The 21,861-nt window shown below is 34.6% G+C and overlaps 1 protein-coding gene across 1 annotated transcript; it reads left to right on the top strand.

Annotated features, from left to right (window-relative positions):
- The first annotated feature begins 3,618 nt into the window (after positions 1–3,618).
- Positions 3,619–21,107, top strand: LOC133198958 (cytoplasmic polyadenylation element-binding protein 1-like). Its single transcript, XM_061334857.1, is given in 13 exon segments — positions 3,619–3,714; positions 4,598–4,763; positions 6,752–6,907; positions 7,431–7,659; positions 8,458–8,644; positions 9,688–9,940; positions 10,263–10,346; positions 10,349–10,375; positions 11,147–11,209; positions 11,566–11,690; positions 15,854–16,052; positions 16,514–16,608; positions 18,743–21,107. Coding segments are annotated over 13 exon segments (1,803 nt in total). The 5' UTR covers positions 3,619–3,702; the 3' UTR covers positions 18,950–21,107.
- The last annotated feature ends 754 nt before the right edge of the window (positions 21,108–21,861 follow it).

Here is a 21,861-nt window from a genome sequence, read left to right as displayed (position 1 = left end):
ACATTTAGATTGTACACACAAGTACTCTGAAGTTATTATTAAAAAGATGGTTGAGTTTCTGATCGAAAATCCCAAGTAATTTTTTTTTCTTTTTGGAGAGAGAGAGAGAGAGACCGAGAGATCGAGAGATCAGGTACTACAACAATCTGTCAGAATTTCCATGGGTACAAATTGCGTTCCCTCATTAGCTGACCAATTTTTGTATTTATATGAAGCAGCATTTATTTAAAAATTGTATACGAGAGGAAGAAAACACTTGCTATGGACTCTAACTCGACATTTATCAATTAACAATAGTTACTTCCATTCATATGTCAACTCGAAATATCCCAGTGAGCTTGAAATAAAAGATACCACAAAGTCTGACACATCTGTTTCATATTTGGATATTTTTCTTAAAAATACATTAATGGTAACCTAACATCCAAACTTTATGATAAACGTGATGACCTCAACTTTTCTATCGCCACCCTCCCTTATTTATGTAGCATTTTACCCTTATTATCTGCATAAGAGATTTTATCTCTCGGTTGATTCGGTACGCAAGAGTATGCTCTACGTACATGACGTATAAACAGTTTTTTAAAGAGGTAAGCTTTTAACCAACAAATTGATGAAACAAGAATAACAAGTGTAGTTTGAAGCAACATTTTGCAATTTCTATGGTCGATGCAATAACCCTATCAACAAATACATATAAATATCTATCATTAGGTCAAATGCCGGGGTTTCGAACGCCAGTAGTGATATACATGTATATGCTGACTGACATTTTTCACACTGATCGTTAGGCCATTATTTACACGCTGAAATTTCTAAGATTTTTTTTCGTTTACCTAATCATGATAAAGAGCACACGGCGGGTGTCAGGGATCAGGTGCCAAGGAGAGTATGTACTTGTCGACGGTGTGAACGGTCGACAAGTGCATACTTCTCCTTGGCACCTGATCCCGCCTCTGATGTTTTGGGGGGTCTGTGTTCGCTCTGCTTCCAGATTGTATTATTCAAATGCTTTCAGCTTGAATACTGTTCGTTATCTCTATGTTTCATTTAATTGATATGTCGATTCGATATATCCCAGTGAACGTTAAATAAAAGACCCCACAGAGTCTGCCACAACTGTTTAATATTTGAAAGTTTACCGACTTTAGTCGACAAGGGCCAACTAAATTGTGTCAGAAGCGAGATAATTTTATCTTCATCTGTTCATCTTTACAACATCAACTTTCCTTATTTATGAAGTAATGACCTGTGTATGATCTTTGCATATTATACAATTATTGCTGGTTTTTGAGGTCAATACGATGATTTAGACACCTGGGGAGTACAATATTCGGTGTCTAAATCATAGTGTTGACCTCAAAAAACAGCAATAACTGTTTTATTATATGATTAAATGATAGCAAACTCCTACAAGACTGTTTTCTTTGCTTTAATTGAAAGTTTTAACGAGAAATTTCAACAAGAACACATTGTAACATGAAAAAATGGAACAGGAATAATTCATGATATTGACCTGCAATAATTCCTTATATTGACCTGGAAGGTCACGTGATTCATTATATTGACCTGCAATAATTCCTTATATTGACCTGGAAGGTCACGTGTAGGTCAATATAACGTAGTATTTTTCTAACATTGTTGGATCTCAGCCAATCAGAAAGAGGGAAATTATTCAATCATATAATAAACTAACTTATTCGAAACTCAAGGGCGTGCTCCGAGTGCGATAAATTTTTAAGCAGAGGAATGTTACTGACAGATAAGTTAATGTTCAAGTGATTTCAGCAAATTCAAGTTGTCTAAAGTCAGCATGTACATAAATTCTACATTTGTATGGTCGCTAGGGCTGGGTATCGGCTGGAAATTTCGTATTGCAATATGTTGCGATATCTTTTTTGCAATATATATTGCAATATTTTCAATAACAGTTAAATTGCTATTTTCTAATTTTCTTAACCTCCATTTATAAACAGAATGAATGTAACTATTATAAATATGTCGTCACCTGAAAGTTCTTACTGACTTCACTACAGTTTTGCAACAAAATGCAACCATACAACAACAACTTTACTGTTTGTCATGTTTGAAAACGTTTCCTACTACATATTAAATTTTACATTTACTTAAAAAAAATCTTAAACCCAAGCACTGAAAAAAAAATATCGCAATACGATATTGTATGCTAACGAATCGCAATATACCGGAATATCGATATTTTAATATTGCATATAGCCCTAACTTGGTCCCTATATTGACTTTTTTCAAAAATATTACCTATCATGATCATTGGATCTATTTTGGCCAATGTGATTCAAACCAATTATAAGACTTTTGCTTTGTTTTGATACTGAATTTGACTACGGAATGTTCTGCCTACCTGGTCAATATATTGGGTTCACGGCGGGTGTGACCGGTCAACAGGGGATGCTTACACGTCCTATCCACCTGAGTTCTTTCTGAAAATTCCAGGATTTTTGTTTTATGCCCTATTCACAGATTTGTAAATTTATAGACGCTGTGAAATTTAGAAAGTGATGTCAAAAGTTATAGCCTTTACGACTAAGACCAGAAACATCAGTTGATTGTAAAATTTTGCAAAATTAATGATTTTGTTTAAAATTTCTAGTGTACAAATATCTTTCTACATTCCTTTTAAAAAGATTAAAACCATTTTCAAGTTAATGGAAATTAGAAAGTTATAAGCAGAATGTGATTTTGGTCTTAGTTGTTAGTTCTTTTGTAAAACGGGCCCCTGAAGTTTGAACAAATCACGTAATAGGGTTTTGGACATTTTCCTTTTTTTGGCTTGACCAATTTTTTTCAGGTACCGTAAGTTGTTTGTTTTTTTCTGTACCCCCCCCCCCCCGATACTGTGTGCCTGGACACCACCCAAAATTGTACCCATTTAAAGATAAATTCTGGCTTCTGGCAGGGCACGTGCAGCCCTCTCAAACCCTTTTTTATAATCCTGACGACAGCTTTTTTTTAAGATATACATGTACAGTAGGCCTAATATTAAAAACATTCAAGACCAATAACTAGACCCCCCCCCGGTCCTGTCCTTAAGTTGTAAGATTTTTTGTAGGTTTCTTTTTTGTCAAATTTGCGAAGATAAGTCCATTTAAATCTCTAAAACTGTCCATAATTAGTTATAAAATTTCTAAACTTTAGCCCTAAAAACATGAAAAATTCTACAAAAACAGAAAACATATTTTTTTTTATTTTGTTTTGTTTTGTTCTGTTTTTTTGTCTCAAAGTGCTTAACCGCATGGGATTGTTGTAATAATTGACATCTATTTATATGAGGATCACCGCCGTAGATCTATGTACGTGTGTGTACATAATTTTTTTTTATTTGTAACCTTCTATTCATTTCAAATGTTTGTTAAAAGAACATGCAAACTCGGCACAGTGCCTTGCATCCCTTTGTTGGAAGATGGACGCATCCTGTGACGTCACAGCACGGGACACTTGGCTCTGATTACAAACAGCGCGACGAGGTAGTTACCTGAGAAGATTTCATATGCAAATTGAGTGAGGAATCAACACCAATCAACAGGTGAGATTTACATTTTTGACAGAGCGACGTCACGGTATAAATTGAGCTCACTTTTGCTGAGTTTTGGTCAGGAGGAAAGTTGTCGTGGAGTTTGGAGGTCGACCGATTTATAAAGTAGGCACGTGCAATTTTATGTCAAAATGTCGGCATTGGTGAGTTTCTGCAAAAATTTTAGAACTATTTTTTTTAAACAACTCAGTCGTTGTGTTCAGACAAAACTTTACTCTTCCACAGTAATTATAATTTTGTTTTCTGCAAGAAATTGACAGCTTGCACTAAAGTGACACCGTGGGAAAGTTTTCATTCATAAAAAGCAACACTAAGCATTTCTTGAATAAGGTATTTGGACAAGTGAAAGTTCATGATTGAAAAATACTTTTTTATGTCATATACACGATGCCTTTTGATTATTATCTCCCTCTTCAATATGGTAGATTGTGCACACTGAATAAAATTATTATTAACCCATTTCTATTTGATTGTCGGTTATTTTGGTGTGAAAAACACTGACAATGCAATATCGAAATCTAGAGGTACTTGTTTGAAAAACAGATGTTCTTTTTTTTTAGCCAACTTTAGACATTTTTGTGGTTTCATAAAACACTGAATACTGAACTAAAAATTATACAATATATGTTTCAACATAATGTTTCAATGTTCAATGAGACAATATGCAAAAACAATTGGAAAACAATTTTTACATTTCAAGAATAAAGATGTTGATAATTACTCCAGGAGTGAATCGGTGTACAATGAAAAACTTCCTAGCCACTGACTTGCCCCACCATTTAAATGTTTAAAAACACATTTTCAGAAAATTTGTGAAAAAAATCCAGTGCTAGTGAAAGGTTTCTTAAGTCTCAACTTGACTTCTAAGCAGACTGGAAATGTTTACATCTTTATTTTAGGTTCATAAGTTTGTGTGTGTTGGGGGTGGGGGATTATACCCCTGTATATTTTAAAGGTTAAACTTCATGTCACCCAGTCCCTGTGATTTTTAATTGTGATGTTCAGGACCTTTGTTTACTACTTCAGAATTCAGAAGTTCCGTCTATTAAGGTGGAGGACTTTGATCATCAGCCGGAGGGTATAAAGTATGCTAGTAACTTTGACATCTGGAAGAACATCAACGCAATGCTCCATGGATCTCTGAACATTACAGAGATGGGCCCCACTGCAGTTCCTCCTGACCAATCAAAACGTGAGTTTATTCTCCTTCACAGACCAATCAAAACGCGAGTTTTATTTTCCTATACAGACCAATCAAAATGGGAGTTTGTGCAAGTGATCGACCAAACTAAATAAGATTTTATGTTATATTTATTTTCATAATTTTCGGGTATCATTTTGTATAGGATTTCCTTTTGAGTTCTTACATGGTTTTTAGCTCACCTGAGCTGAAGACTCAAGTGAGCTTTTCTGATCACATTTTGTCTGGTGTCTGTCTGTTTTCTGTCTGTCTGTCCTTCAGTAAGATTGTCACATTTTCAATTTCTTCTCAAGAACCACTACGCCAATTTTAACCAAACTTTTCACAAAGTATCTGTGAGTTAAGGGGATTCAAATTTGTTCAAATGAAGGACCATGCTTTCTTCCAAGGGGAGATAATTACAAATTAATTAAAAATTATTTGCATCTTAATGGCATCTTCTTTTCAAGAAAGGTTGGGCCAGGGATGATGAAACTTACCTGTGCATGGAAACATCCTCAGGTTGTCTATAGGGCTGGACCACAATGGGTGATCAAAGTCTTACAAAGGAAAAATCTTTAAAAATCTTCTCAAGAGCAGCAAGGCAATAATTGGTTGTATTTATATGGAAGCATACTCAGGTAGTGTAGACTCGAGTATTTTCAAATCATGACCCCTGGGGTTAGGAAAGGGCCACAATCGATGATTAAAGTTTTACAAAGGAATACATAGGAAATCTCTAAACAAATCTTCTTCTTAATAAGAACAACAAGCTAATAATTGGTCATGCATGTATTTACATGGAAGTATCCGCAGGTAGTGTAAATTCAAGTTTCTTCAAATCATGATACCTGGGGTTAGGGCAGGGGCTGCAGGGCCACAGTAAACGATCAAAGTTTCATATACGAATGCATAGGAAACATCTTTAAAAACCTCCTCAAGAACAACAGGACAGTAATTGGTCATATTTATATGGAAGCATAATCTACACAGGTAGTGTAGATTCAAGTTTGTTCAAATCATGACCCCTTGGGGTAGGAAGGGGCCACAGTGGGTTATCAAAGCTTTACATACTAAGAATATATAGGAAAAATCTTTGAAAATCTTATTCTTAAGAACTGCAAAGCCGTGATTGGTCATATTTATACAGAAGCATCCTCGGGTAGTGTAGATTCAAATTTGTTCAAATCATGACCCCCAGAGGTTGGGCCACAATAGAAGATCAAACTTATAGGAAAAAATGTTTAAAGATCTTCTAAAGCCTTGATTAATCAAAGAAATACAGAAGCATCCTCAGTTAGTGAAGATTCAAGTTTGTTCAAATCATCCCCCCTTTTTGGGGAAAGGTTGAGACTACTTATTTATTTAAACTTTTCAATACTGAATAGATTTCAATCTGTTTTTATCTATTCAAAGTGCTCAAGTGAGCAATGTGGCCCATGGGCCTCTTGATATAAATAAACAGTTATTGCAGACTTGTACTGTTATATTCAATAAGACACAAGTTTAACATTAATTCTTTGCTTTTCAGTAAGGAAAAATTAAATATGAATATATATTTACTAAATTGGCACAAGAAAATAACCCTATTTCTTTTTTGAGTAATCCCATTTTGATAGACAGCTGAACTAGAAAAGTTGTAAAAATAAGAACTGACAAGACTTATTAACTTTTGACAAAGTTGCAGATGTTCATAGATACTCTTTACACATCTTATAAATGGAATGAAATATTGTCAGTTGGAAAGGAACAATTTACTTAACAAATAAAAAAAAAAACAAATGAGTTCCTATGTTTTTACTCACCTCTTCATGTCATCAAGATTTTGAATTATTCTTCCATGAAAAGTTGTTTTCACTCAATTTTTTGTGTTACGGTAATTAAAATAATCATATTTATTGAATACTTTTAATTTTTAATTTTTTTTTTCTTGTATGTAATACATCTTTAGAATACAAATTTTGATTTGCCATGATTCAAATAGTTCTGTTTATTTATAGAAACAATTCACCAGATGGGAGTTCGTTCCCATCAGGACCCCACCCCAAATATCTACGAACAGTTATACAACAGTGTATATTCTACAAACGCTGCGTATCAGAGTACAGCCGGGGCTTATGGGACAGGACAGGGATACTCCAGTAACCCTTACCCAGGTAAAAAATCTAATTGAATCTTACAGGAAACAAGCACTGTATCATATTAATGTAGTTATCAGGATAATTGTGGGGTAAACATATTGTAAACATACAGTTGAACTTTGGTATCTTGAACGCGGATATGTCAAATACATGTACCATGGATGTGGATATGTCAAAGTCAATATGAAGTCCCAGTCACTCTTACTTTATGTGTTTTAACTTGTCTAGAATCCTTAGATATCCCAAAGTTTTTTCTAGGTAATCCACTGAGTTCTGACTAGATAATGAAGTTTGACTGTACTTAAAAAATTAATTTTGAAGATACATGTAACATTATTAACTGCATTGAATTGGGTACACAAAGTATACAGCAACAGGTAACATTACTTGACGAAAAGTAACATTAAAAAATTTAAATGCATGGACTTATGGTTCATTGTAGTTTCTGTACAGAGTCACTTGAATGATTTAAAAGCTTAATGTTTAACTCCATTTTTTTCACAATGTACATCATACATTTTTTAATCTTTAATCACAGGGTTTCAGCTGTTCTCTGTAGCCAACACAAACCAGGCTCAAACTCAATCCCAGAATGCTTCGGGCTCACATCAATCCCATGCTGCTCACTCAACACATGCTGCTCACTCGGGACAACCTCAGCCCCAGATCCCTAATTACGGATATGGTACTCACTCCTATAAGGACATGTATACAACTCCTCCTAAACAATCCCGAGCAATCAAGGGTAGTCCTGGTACTCCCAACAGGTAAGTAATCCCAGTCCACAAATCCCTAATTATGGATATGGTACTTACTCCTATAGGACATGTATACAACTCCTTCTAAACAATCCCGAGCCATCAAAGGCAGTCCTGGTACTCCTAACAGGTAAGTATCCCAGGCCACGAATCCCTAATTATGGAGACAGCACTCACACCAAGCACTGCCTAAACAAGTATAGATCCGAAGCTACTAAAATGTAAGTTGTCCCTTGTCATAGGACCAATTCAAGGTCACAAAGACAAGAAGTATTACTCGGAAGTGTGATGCAGAGATTTCTAAAACTCTTGTTAGACATACGTATTGTTAACAGTACCAGTGGATGTAGCATGACATTTGGACCAAGAAGTACTGTAAACCAACTTTTATTCGCGTGCAAGAAATATTCCCAAGTTTTGCGACCTACTTCATCTCGCGAATATTAATCGCCACGAACCATTTATTTTGCTTTGTATTTGTAGAGAATGTTTCCTCAGTCGCAAAAATTAATCATCGCGGATTGATTTCAAACTGACGAATTGCGAATAAAAGTGCATGCGAATAATAGTTGGTTTACAGTACTAAGATTTTGTTTTAGACTTTAACTTTGTAATGCATGGATTACTAAGACAATGAGTATAAATCAATATGCAGTCCTTAGAAATTCCTTTGGAATACTTTCATACTTGACGTTTGTTTTGAAATACATGTACTTACTGAACTTTCTATTTTCTAAGCGGCTCTAGTCAATCTTGCAAGATGATATCCCTCCAAAATTACACAAGGTCTTTTGTATCTTATTTTAGCAGTGACTATGGAACCCTGTCCCCACAAAGTCCACAGAATGAGGGTGGTTTGTCCCCTGTGGAGAAGATGATTTACTCAAGCATCATGCAGCAGGGAAACAAACAGACAAGGAGTGTCTCCCCCTGCGACTCTGACACCAGTGGTATCAGTAGTGAAGGGTCCGAGGCAGCCCTCATAGACATGATGGTAAGTTATAAAGAAAAAACCAGACACAGCCTTCATAGATATGATGGTAAGTTATAAAGAAAAACTTAGAGGGGCTGCGCTCATAGATATGATGGTAAGTTATAAAGAAAAACCTAGAGGATGCGCTCATAGATATGATGGTAAGTTATAAAGAAAAACCTAGAGGCTGACCTCATAGATATGATGGTATTAGTTATAAAAAGAAAAAGTCAGAGGCTGCCCTCATAGATATGATGGTAATTTATAAAGAAAAAGCCAGAGGCTGCTCTCATACATATGATCGTAAGCTATAAAGAAAAAGCCTGAAACAGCCCTTATGGATATGATGGTAAGTGATAAAGAAAAGGTCTAAGGCAGCCCTCATAGATATTGTGATGGTAAGTGATAAGAAAAATTCAGAGGCAGCCGCTATAGTTGGTAAGTTAGAAAGAATCTACTGAACAGAAGCAGCCCTCCTGGATACGTTAGTAGGTTATAAAGAAAAAGTTTGAGGCAACCCTCATGAATATGATGGTAGGTAATGAACAAGTCAGAGGCAGCCTCAAAGATGGTAAGTGATAAAGAAAATGTCTGAGGCAGCCCTCATAGGTATGATCATAGTAAGTTATTAAGAAAAAGTCAGACGACAGAGGCAGCCCTCTTAGATGTTAAGTGATATGTGACAAACTGTTATGATGGTATACAGTAATAGGACTCTTTATCACCTTAATCATTATCAGGAAACATCAATTTTGGAATTTTCTGCATAGACAATATAGATGATGAAATGATTCGAGATAATGCCTATAAATTTATGTGCATCATTGTAATTAAATGTCTCGGACAATGTTACATGTACAGTTCTAAATACTAGATTGGTACAAATGAATACAGTAGTATTGATTTTGGTTGATGTACAAATGTGGACAACAGCCATCTTGAACAGTTCAAACAATTAGTGATATGCTAGTACAGAAAAACCAGTAAAAAAATCTGCATGGATATAGAGTAGACAATGCATATCAGATATTTATTGGAAAGCAACATCATCTTCTTTGTTGTAGAACACACTGAATTTAGGGAACAGAGTCCAGCAACCCCAGCAACAATCAACAGCACAGGATGTTGCTGCACAGATCTACAATGCACAGCTGCAGCAACAGCAGCAACAAGTGGTCCGGGAGAATGCCAGTGCCCTGAGTCAGGTCATACCCCAGGCTAGGACGACTTACGGGAGTGTGGTCAACCCTTTCCTGATGGCCAGCACTGACCCCTACGCTATTGACCGGGCGGCAAGGTTACATAGGAATGCTGCTGGTGAGAAAACTGTTGGTTTAATCAATGTAAAGATCTATAGCAAATCCTTTTTCTTTTTAGTATGTAGATTGATTACAGTAGCTTAATTTGTAAAGAAAAAAAATATGTTACATTCAGTTTCATCTGGTAAATTTTGAGTCCTTTGGAATTTCATTTCATTAGTCTAGACTATATGTGGCCAATAGGTGACATATTATGTGTACATAAAGTCTCAAATTATTACATCTTATAGAAGGGGTTTGAAGCAAATTGCACTGATGGACCTTTCTCAGGTTGTGTATTTGTGTAGAACTTGTAGTAACCAATAGATATATGTTTTCAGCAATGTGTGAAGCCACATGTACCTGGAGTGGACAACTCCCCCAGAAGAATTACAAAAACCCCACCTACTCCTGTAAAGTTTTCCTAGGGGTGTCCCCTGGGACATCACTGAGGGTAAGTACTCTAAAGGTTGTAACTCAGGGTAAGTGTCAATGCTTAATATTACAAGAGGATATAACGTCAAAGTTTAAAGTTCCAAAAGGATATAATTCAGGGAAAGTGTCAATGCCTAATATTCCAAGAGGATGCAATTAAGGGTAAATGTTTAAGTTAAATGTTTCAAGAGGATATAACTTCAGGGTATATTTCAAGATTCAGAGGATATGACTGAGGGTAAGTGTCAAATTTTGAAGTTCCTAGGGGGGGGAGCATACTCTTTATACATGTATGACTTACGGTAATTGTCAGAGAAAACATAGCTTTCCTTAAGGGTATACCCAGGGATATCACCAATAATTTTCAATTGGAGGTGGGGGGTTTATGATACATACGGGAAGTATAGATTGGTTAATGTGTAGACTTTGTTGGAGGGGATATAAAACCTGTGGTTTCACTGAGGGTAGGTGCTTGAAATTGGTTTTAATAGAGTTCTCTTCTTCAATATGCTCTGAGACTTCACTGAAGATGTGCAAACTTTTTGTGAAATTTCTTAGAGATGTAATTCATAGACAGTTAAAGAGTGTATCATTGCCTTATGTTTCTTTACAGAAGTAGTCTTTGCATAACAAAATGTATCTTAATATAAAGACAAATATTGTCTAGTATTTTTGTCTCACCCTTCTAGAAAACAATATATTGCACTGTATAGAAAGAAGTCCCAGAACATAAAGGCTTTAAGAAAATTGTCACCTTTGGATTGTAATCTTTTATTTATTATTTTGACAGCTGGTCTACAGTCCGCCTTTATGAAGTTTGGATCATTCAAGATCGAGTGGCCGGGGAAAGACGGTAAGTGTTTATACTTTCTACTGATTGAATCTTGGGAATTCCTAATCAGAGTCAAATTTGCAGTAATCCTGATTAATTCAACTCAAAATTGTGGAATTCCTGATCCAAGTAAAGTGTGTAAAATTTTGGGTCAATCAAATCTAACTTTTAAATTTCTGACCCAGGTCAAAAATAAAATTCCTGATTTGTATTAACAGGTTCACAGGATGTACTCACTCATTTTAAAATTCCTTGTTTACATATTACATGTTTCTGTGTTTACAGGTTACATGTTTCTGTGTTTACAGGTTACATGTTTCTGTGTTTACAGGTTACGTCTTTCTGTGTTTACAGGTTACGTCTTTCTGTGTTTACAGGTTACGTGTACCTATTGTTTGAATCAGAGAAGGCTGTCAGGGGTCTGTTACAGGACTGCACTCATGACTTCAGCAGTGGAGACTACTACTTCAAAATATCCAGCAGAAGGATGAGAGCAAAAGAGGTCAGAGTTCATTAGGTTAATAAAATAGAACAGGTCAAAGTTCATCAAATTATTAAGTTCATCAAATTATTAAGTTCATCAAATTATAACGACAAAAGAAGTCAAAAGTTCATACAATTGAAATAAAAGATTATTTGAAAAAAATGGAATTAAAAAAAATTTATTAGGAAAAGTTTTACTTTAAGACATTAAGGTATTAGATGTGTAATAGGCCACTTCCGGTTAAAATGCCGAGGTGTTTGACATTGGCAGTTTTCGGAACATCCACCTTCGTAAACAAAAATGGTGCGTCGTCAAGACGGCCGAGGACGCTATCATAAAAAATACACCAGAGGAAAGGAATATAACTAATCAGAGGAAAGAATTGATATGTTAAATAGAAAACACGTTTTTTAATTTGGTTAGACAAAATATGCAGTCAAAACGATGTTGTCTTCATATACACACTACATGGGTTTTTCCAACTTCTAAAATTAGCCCCGATTTCGAAAAACGAACGAAGTATATACCATTCTTAAAAACTTTACATTTGCATTGCGATTTTGTGATTCTCAGCAAACAGTTTGAGGAGAATACCGTATGTAATAATATAAATAGTATTGCTTGTGTTGTAGAATCTGCAATTTACGATATTGGACCGATATTACATATAATGCATGCTATAGATGTATTTACGTTGACATGTGCAAACCTGTGGCCATGCAAATTGAAATGATTCTCAGGTTTTGTGTAATATCAATGATTTTCTAGCAAAATAATTTACAAAACAGACTGAAAATACCTATCATGTAACTCATGCAACATACATTAAAGTGACGTTCAGTGATCATACGTAAAATATCTGAGAAGATTAAAATTATACATATCAGTGAAAAAAAAAAATGTAATTATATGTTTACAACTTTAAAGAAAAAAAATATCAGTTATGGGAACAAATAATTTTTTCTGGGTAAGGTCAGGGTGAATTTTATGTGTGTGTTTTTTAGCTCACCTGAGCCGAAGGCTGAAGTGAGCTTTTCTGATCACATTTTGTCTGTAGTCCGTCTGTCCGTCCGTCTGTAAACTTTTCACATTTTCGACTTCTTCTCAAGAACCACTGGGTCAATTTCAACCAAACTTGCCACAAAGTATCCTTGGGTGAAGGGGATTCAAGTTTGTTCAAATGAAGGGCCATGCCCTCTTTCAAGGGGAGATAATAAAGAATTAGTGAAAAATTAATAGCATCTTTTAAAAATCTTCTTCTCAAGAACCACAAAACCAGGGAAGATGAAACTCATGTGGAAGCATCCTCAGATAGTGTAGATTCAAGTTTGATCAAATCATGACCCCTGGGGGTAGGGAGGGGCCACAATGGAGGATCAAAGGTTTACATAGAAATATATAGGAAAAACCTTTACAAATCTTCTTCTCAAGAACAGCAAAGCCCTAATTGGTCATATTTAAGTGGAAGCATCCTCAGGTAGTGTAGATTCAAGTTTGTCGAAATCATGACCCCTGGGGGAAGGGCGGGGCCATGATGGAGGATCAAAGTTTAACATAGAAATATATAGGAAAAACCTTTAAAAATATTCTTCTCAAGAACAGCAAATCATGACCTCGGGGGGTAGGGTGGGGCCACAATGGAGGATCAAATTTTTAGAAATATATAGGAAAAACCTTTAAAAATCTTCTTCTCAAGAACAGCAAAGCCATGATGAGTCATATTTATATGGAAGCATCCTCAGGTAGTGTAGATTGAAATTTATTCAGTTCATGACCCCGGGGGTAGGGCGGGGCCACAATGGAGGATCAAAGTTTTACGTAGAAATATATAGGAAAATTCTTTAAAAATCTTCTTCTCAGAAACAGCATAGCCCTGATTGATCATATTTATGTGGAAGTATCCTCAGGTAGTGTAGATTCAAGTTTGTTCAAATCATAACCCCCTGGGGTAGGGTGGGGCCACAATGGAGGATCAAAGTCTGAAATAGAAATATATAGGAAGATATCTTCTGATGAAGAGCTGCAAAGCCATGATTAGTCATTTTAATATGGAAGCATTCTCAGTAGTGTAGATTCAAGTTTGTTAAAATGATGACTCCAGGGGATAGAGATGGGCCACAATGGGGGATCGAAAATTTTACATAGGAACATATAGGAAAATATTTTCTTCTCAAGAACTGAAAATCATGTTTAGTCATTTTGATATGGAACATCCTCAGGTAGTGTAAATTAAATTTTGTTCAAATGATGACCCCCGGGGGTAGGGTGGGGTCCAATGGGGGATCGAAAGTTTTACATAAGAACATATAGAAAAAATATTTCTTCTCAAGAACAGAAAAGCTATGTTTAGTCATATTGATATGGAAGCATCCTCAGGTAGTGTAGATTCAAGTTTGTTCAAATGATGACCTCTGGGATAGGGAGGAGCCACAATAGGGGATCAAATTTTTACATAGGAATACATGGGAAAGTTTTTTTAAAATCTTCTCGAGCACAACAAAGTCATTTGTTTTGTTGACATGGACGCATCAGAAGCATCATCAGGTAGTTTAAAATTCAAACCCCCCCCCCCCCCCCCCCCCCCCCGGTTATCTTTTTAATACTGAACTGATTTGTGCGTTTGCCTAGCCAGTGTGCTCAGGTAAGCGATGTTGCCCATGGGCCTCTTGTTTTAAATTTATTTTCTGCATAAGTTTAGAAAGGGGGGGGGGGGGCATTTAAAATATTTATTTATATATATTTTATTTTATACATGTGAGGAACACAATAGTTTTTTTTTTAACCTTTTGATCAGTGTTTTTGTCAGTAATATTTTAGCCTTCATTGTAAAGTAACTCTGAACTATGAAGACCTTTATACACATGGGAACTCAAAAATGTAGATCATTTTTGTAAACCCTAGTCTAGGTCAAGGTCACTGTGAGAAGAGGTCAGTTTTCTGGACAACTGAATTTAATGTGAAGTGAATTGAGTATGACAATTATCTCTCATTTATATATGCTGGAGCTCATTATTTCATTCATTATAATCTACCATATACCACTAACAAAAAAATAATGGCTTACATTTTTTGGGGTATATCGCTATGATGTAGAATATAGATAAAAATTGTGGATGGAATAATTTTTTGTTATTGTTATATTATCACAAATACATGTCACAAAAAAATTGATAATGTTCTTTTATTGATCTTTCCTACCATATTTTTCTTTGGCAGAATATTATAAAAAGTTTTATTACAAGAAATGCTAAAATTGTCACTAAAAGTAGACAATTTCTCTCAATTACAAGTATTCATATATCATACCTGATGAATTTGAATTAAAAAGAATGCATATATACAATCTATAGTGCTTAGTGTTACAGTTGAATACATGAAACATTAAACTGTTCTTTGACTAACTAGAGTAGAGGTAAAATTTATATCTCTACCCTTTGTCCATTAAGGGTGCACCAGTGGTGAGAGGGTACAGTTATATTAATAAGGAAAGAAGAAATATGTATGGACAGAATTGGCTGAAACTAAGGGAAATATTGCTGAAAATGTTCATTATAACTTTGCTTAATTTAGTCATATTCAAGCTCATGGCTATTACACCCCTAATACCTTAAGTCAATGGCCTTGCCTGGGACAATGCCAAAGGGAAATAACTAGTGATAAACACTTTCTAAATATTCCAGATCAGAGTTATCTTCCCTGTTTTAAAAAATACATATTTACATGGGGTTTACATAAGATATTTTGACCTGAGATTATGGAGTGCAAGCCATGTTTCAATGTACAATGTATGTTCCACTCTGTGGTCAGTATAGTGAAGTGAGCCCTGTTATCTGATCCTCCACATGATTGACCTGATTTTGACCATAAATGATTTGTCAAACCATGTACTTTACTGTGGAATCATTTTAACTAGTATGGAATCCAAATTTTATTGTGAGTGGAGGTGTTATATCTAGGATAACTCAAATATACAGAGAATTCAATGAACTGAAAGGATGTCAAAGTTAAAGTTTGTGGGGATGTAAATTCTAGAAGGGTGTGACCCATGAAATCCACGACCCTTGTTTGCTCATGTACAATAATAATTGCATAGTATGCTATTTCCTCTGAGGAAAAAAGTGTAAATATGTAAATATGTTCAACTCAAAAGCAATCCTACAGGAACCTTTTTTCTTCTACAGGTCCAGGTAATTCCGTGGGTCCTTAGTGACAGTAACTTTGTACGCCAGCCGTCACAGAGACTGGACTCCAACAAGACAGTGTTTGTGGGAGCTCTCCATGGAATGATGACTGCTGAAGCCCTAGCTAATATCATGAATGATCTCTTTGCCAATGTGGTGTATGCTGGTATTGATACAGACAAACACAAGTACCCTATTGGTGAGTAAATGATAACCAAGTCAAGGCTAATGGGACCTTACCAATTTTGTGCCATCAAAATGGGTGGAAGAGGATACAAATCAACCCAATTGTTCATCTTGCATCTACACAGTAAAGTTAGAACAAGTTGGGTTGAGATGGTTTTAATAATACCCTGAATAGTCTGGGGTCAAACAGTTTTATCTATATATTATAGAGACTTGCAAGAGGTAAAAGTAGACGGTCATAAATTAACTTTTGAATCTCTAGATAAAAAAACTTAGACCAAGATTAATTTTAGACAAATGAACTTTTCTATTGTTAATAGAATCTAAGATTTGATGCAATATTGTACAATCCCTTTCTCTAAGAATTCAAAATAAGATTTGGACAATACCCCCCTCCCCCCCCCCCCAGAAAAAAATGATATCAAAGATGCAGTCATCTGAAGGCTCCTTTAAGTTCCTGCTTTCTTATTACAGGCAGTGGGAGAGTGACATTCAGTTCTAAGAAGAGCTACATGAAAGCTGTCCAAGCTGCATTTATCGAGATCAAAACACCAAAGTTCACAAAGAAGGTAAGTGTTGGCTGAACTGCTAACCAAGTTGACTTCATGCTGCCAAAGACATATTTTTGAAGAATTTGGCAAAATGAAGGGAACGCAGCTATGTTAAGGCTGTCCGAAGGCTTAGTATGCATTAGATATATACTATTTTATTTTGAGCTATGTTTTGATTTTAATTTGTAATCTGTGTATAGATACACAGTTAAGCTGTAAAGAGAGTTGAATAAGGTATTATAAAAAAGCATTTTTATGATGTCACATGACTGTGTTGATCACGTGACGGACACTTATAAATTTTCTTAAATGTTTCACAAAAATCGAATCGGCACAAGTGAAAAACAAATTTATTGTGAACAGCTTCTTACATAAATCAATTAAACGCATTCTTGGGTGTATATAAAGTGCTGGGGGCAAGTCTGAATTTTATTTCTTAAGAAAACATTTCACGAGAAATTTAACTTACCCACATACAAGGGGTCATTTTCCACTCTTCATCGCAATTTATACAAAATGGGAAAAATTACATACAATCCCCCAGCAAAGTTCAGTTAGAGAACATTTTATTGTAGTAGATTCACACAGAGTATCTTCAATTAATCCTTATTATTCACTTGTGCCAGTCTAATATATATAAGATTTATAAATTCTGACTCGGTCTAAGGACGCGTAAAGGGGGCATTTCACAATCTTTTTTGTAATTGTTTGAACACGTACATGTTATACAAGAAAAAGCAATAACGATATTATACCGCAAATATTCACCATCATAACAGTCTTAAAACAACAATCAAAACACATGAATTAAACATCAACTTAAAAAAAATCTACATGTGATGTGAAAGGAATGTAAAAGTAATGACACTTTCCCCGTAATGTCTGCTCAAATTTGCAGTGACTTGATGTCATATGCCATTATGACGTCATATCTAGGTACTTCAGAAAAGTTACTACGGCTGGTATACTGTGACATTTTTCGGACAGCCTTATCCTAGCCGCGAAGGCTTCTTTCCTGAATGCATGGTTGTGAATTCCCTTCCTTTCCCACTCCTCACTTAATGTTTTGGAGGGTGTAGAATTTTTTTTTTTTTGTCATTCAGTTTTTCTGTGCAAATTAAGTCTTACCATAACTGTGAGTATTATAAGAAATTCTGTAGATCATCAAATTTCCATGACACCTTATCAGCTTGTCCATCCATCTGTCTGCCTGTCTGTTTGTATTTGCAATTGTGTCTGGGCCATAACATTGTAATAGGGAAGCATTGGAAGCTCATTCTTGACCTGAAGGTGTGCATGACCTTGACCCATAATTTTATGAAAGGGGGGGGGTTAAGGAATTTTATGTGTTTTGACATTTTTAGCTCACCTGAGTCAAAGGCTCAAGTGAGCCTTTCTAATCAAAATTTGTTTGTTGTCTGTTGTTGTTGCCGACGTCATTGTAAACTTTTCACAATTTCATCTCCTTCTCCAGTACCACTGGGCCAATTTCAACCAAACTTGCCACATAGCATCCTAGGGCAAAGGGGATTCAAGTTTGTTGAAATAAATGGCCATGCTCTCATTCAAGGGGAGATAATTTAGAAATAATAAAAATTTGGTGGCATGTTCCAAAAATCTTCTCCTCAAGAACCACTGGGCCAAAAAAGTTGAAACTTATGTGAAACCTTTTTTACATAGTGTATATTCAAATTTGTAAAAATGATGACCCCCTTGGGTAGGATGGGGCCACAATGGGAAATCAAAGTTTTACATAGGAATATATAGGAACAAAATCTTTAAAAATTCTCCTCTCAAGAAAGCAAAGCCATGATTAGTCATCGTGATATGGAAGCATCCTCAGGTAGTGTAGATTCAGATTTAACCCCCGTAATAAGAAAGCAGTAGCTTAAAGGAGCCTTCAGATGACTGCACCTTTGATATCATTTTTGGGGGGGGGGGGGGGGGGGGAGGGGGGGTATTGTCCAAATCTTATTTTGAATTCTTAGATAAGGAAAGGAATTGTACAATGTTGCATCAAATCTAAGATTCTATTAACAATAGAAAAGTTCATTTGTCTAAAAATAATCTTTGTCTAAGTTTTTTTTATCAAGATATTCAAAAGTTAATTTATGAGGCTTGGATAGTTATATGTTCTGTATTTTATATTTAGATCCAGGTTGACCCGTACCTAGAGGATTCGATCTGCAGCCTGTGTGCCACCCAACAGGGTCCATACTTTTGTCGGGACATGCAGTGCTTTAAGTACTTCTGTAGGAATTGCTGGTACTGGCAGCACGCGCTCGATAGTCTCCGTCATCATAAACCGGTCACCAGGAACACAAAGACAACCAACCTGATCGCGGCCGCATCAGTGTAAAGAAAACCGGTTACCAGGAATGATGAGACAACCAACCTGATACCGGCAGCCTCATTTAAAATGAAATTTGAACTTTTCCATCCATATCAGAGATTTGAGATTTGATAAGGCAGGAAAAAACTTACTGAAAAGAAATCTTTTTTTTTTTTTCAAAGGTGCTCAGGAAAGTGCTTAATACACATCTGTGTTCATTGAAAAGTTTTGTATTTTATAAAAAGTTTGCTTTTTTCCGTCCAAGTAGATGAGTAGAGTAAATGTCTCATTTTAGATATTAGTGTCTCGGAAAGATATTACTGCTGTATCTGAACTTTTTAACATGTTGTGATTTACATGAAAAAAAATCTCTCTCACTTTTAACATAAAGCTATGCAAATTATTGTTCTTTACATTGAAATTCCCTCACCACCTGGGATGTTTAAGGACAAGAATTTTTTTTTTTACTCTTTAAAGCTGAAGTTTTTATGTAATTTAAAATCTTTTTTTCTTTGTTTTTTTTTTTTGTCTCGAGATATGTATTTGACCTGAGTGAGATGTTTCTAGGTCAAAGGGTGTATTTATTTCTTGTATATGATTTTTACATCTTAAAGAAGAACTACAACTTTTACATACATGTGATTAACTATTGATTTTGAGTGATTTTTCTTACTGATTCAGAAAAATTGATTTATCTCTCTGTCTGCGAGGACAGCTTTATGTAAAGGCCTATTAGATAACCTAGGAATGTTAGCCTGGGTGTTGGCAGTATTTTTTGTACAGGTCCAGACTATGTTTTTTGTTTGTGTGGGGTAATTGAAAATGTTTGCTCTGATTCCTTGTATTAAAGTGTTTATATTTGTTTCTGTGTTTGAAATTATTTTGTTGTTTTTCTGATGCAGTTTTTTTTTTTGGCTGTATTTTACTTGTAAGTGCTGACCATCTTTATATTTTGCTATTTGAAAGTGCTACCTGTCTGATGAGAAACTTTTGAATTTCACATACAGAAGGAAACCTTTACATTATAGAGGAAACATGACACTTTTTTAACTACTTTAATATTTATTTTCTTACCTAAGGCCATGCTTAAAAGGTTAGTCATTACAAGTCATTTACGACATTTAATCTTTAGTTATGTTTGTACAAGATTACTATGTGCAGAATATAGATTTTATGTGTGTAACTCTTTTTGCTTTGGAGGTAAAAAAGGCTTTAAAGGGAGTTGACCAAAGAAAAGTTTTAAATACATGATGTGCTTCCACTGAATCTAAAAGATTTTTACGTTTTACACTAAAATTCCACATTTTTTAGGCACAGAAGGTTAGAACTTATACATTGTCAGCTGAATGTTTATCTGTATTAATTTTTGTTTTTTTGTTATTTCATGTTTTATATTTTTTCTTTCATTTTTTTTTTTTTTGTAAAATGTAGATTATTTTGAATTTTCATTTATTACCAAGTGATAAGTGTAAAGCATTCCAGACTTGTATGATGTAAATAAAGTGGTAGTTTGTGTTAGTGTATTTTGTGTAAGAATTTTTTGGGTGATAGGATTTTGAATTCCATTTTTTGTGTTGGTTGTTTTGTGCTGTATTTCATATTCATTGGCCTTTTGCACCTGTTAATAGCACTGCAAGTTAACATTCTCTTTTTCCAACATTTTTCATGAAGGACAGTTAATGTTAGGGAATTTAGCCACTGTAAAAACAGAAACACATAATTAAATTGGAACTTAAATTTGCCTGCTTATAACTGATTTGTCAAAATTGTGATTGTTACAAAAATCCAGACTATTTAATCGCACATTTTAAGAGAATCCAGTATTTATATATGTTTTACTTGAGGAACAAATCTTCAATTCTTTTATGATGAAACAAGTGGGTTTTTTTTTGTTTTTTTTAAAGGATTTGTCCAATCAGAACTCTACTGTTGTATGTGTGTCATTCAGTATTCTGATTTAAATTCAATAGACAGAAGAAAAAGATTTTTTTTTTAGAATCTTCAGAGAGAGAGAATTGGAATAAAGATTTTTCTTCTGACGGATTTTTTTTTAACTTGATCAAATTTTGATTAATTAATGACCAATCACAGAAGGAATTGTACTTAATTATATTACAGTTTTAATCAAGACCACTTTTTACCTTTTCGTTTATTAGTTTCATGTAAATCAAGATTTAAATTTTATCTTTCAGTTTCTTGAGTATAAGATGTACACATTTTCTTCTTGATTTCCTTATAGACAAAGAAGGTTTTATACATTTACAATAATTAATTTTAAACAATACCTATGTATTAATCATTGTTCAAACTGTGAAGGCAATTACTTAACATTCATTTTTACCTGACTGAAGGAAAAAATCTTGCTAGACATTTGGAAAGAATGTTATAGTTTTGATTACATTATTAGAAAAGATTGTGTGTCAGTGTGCATTTCTGGCCTTTTATGACTGGTGCATATCCAAAAAATAATTTTTATGTACAAATATTTGAAGAGGATTTTTTCTTGAGTTTGTCAGCAAGAAAATGAATGTTAAGTAATTTTTATTGTAATTATGCATAACATTGCTTTATTAGTGATAGGGCAATCATTATAAACTGATCATATTGATTTTTCTCAATTGAGATTTTTTTTGTATTATTGTATTTTTTTTAAAATTTGTAACAGGGCCTGACACATATTTTGAATATTGTTCTAACTTCCTCTTTAAGGTTCAAACAAAATTGTATGACATGCTTACATTAATTTTCTGAATGTTATGCATAATAACAATTTGATTGATTGATTAGATGTTAGATTTCAAAGATTTTATCATAAATTAATTTGTTTCAAATCAATATAGATTTAGAGATTTCTGGTAGAGTACTGCTTAGCATTACCCCGGGATACTTGTCAGTGATTAGATTTATTTCCTGAATGGAATCTTTGTTTTATTCAAGAA

This window comes from Saccostrea echinata, unplaced genomic scaffold (genome assembly GCF_033153115.1).
Source record: "Saccostrea echinata isolate AGI-Se365-2 ecotype Australia unplaced genomic scaffold, CSIRO_AGI_Sech_v1 ptg000033l, whole genome shotgun sequence".
Taxonomy (NCBI): Eukaryota; Metazoa; Mollusca; class Bivalvia; order Ostreida; family Ostreidae; genus Saccostrea; species Saccostrea echinata.
Note: the sequence above shows the minus strand (reverse complement) of the source record. Positions and strands in the feature narration are given on the sequence as shown.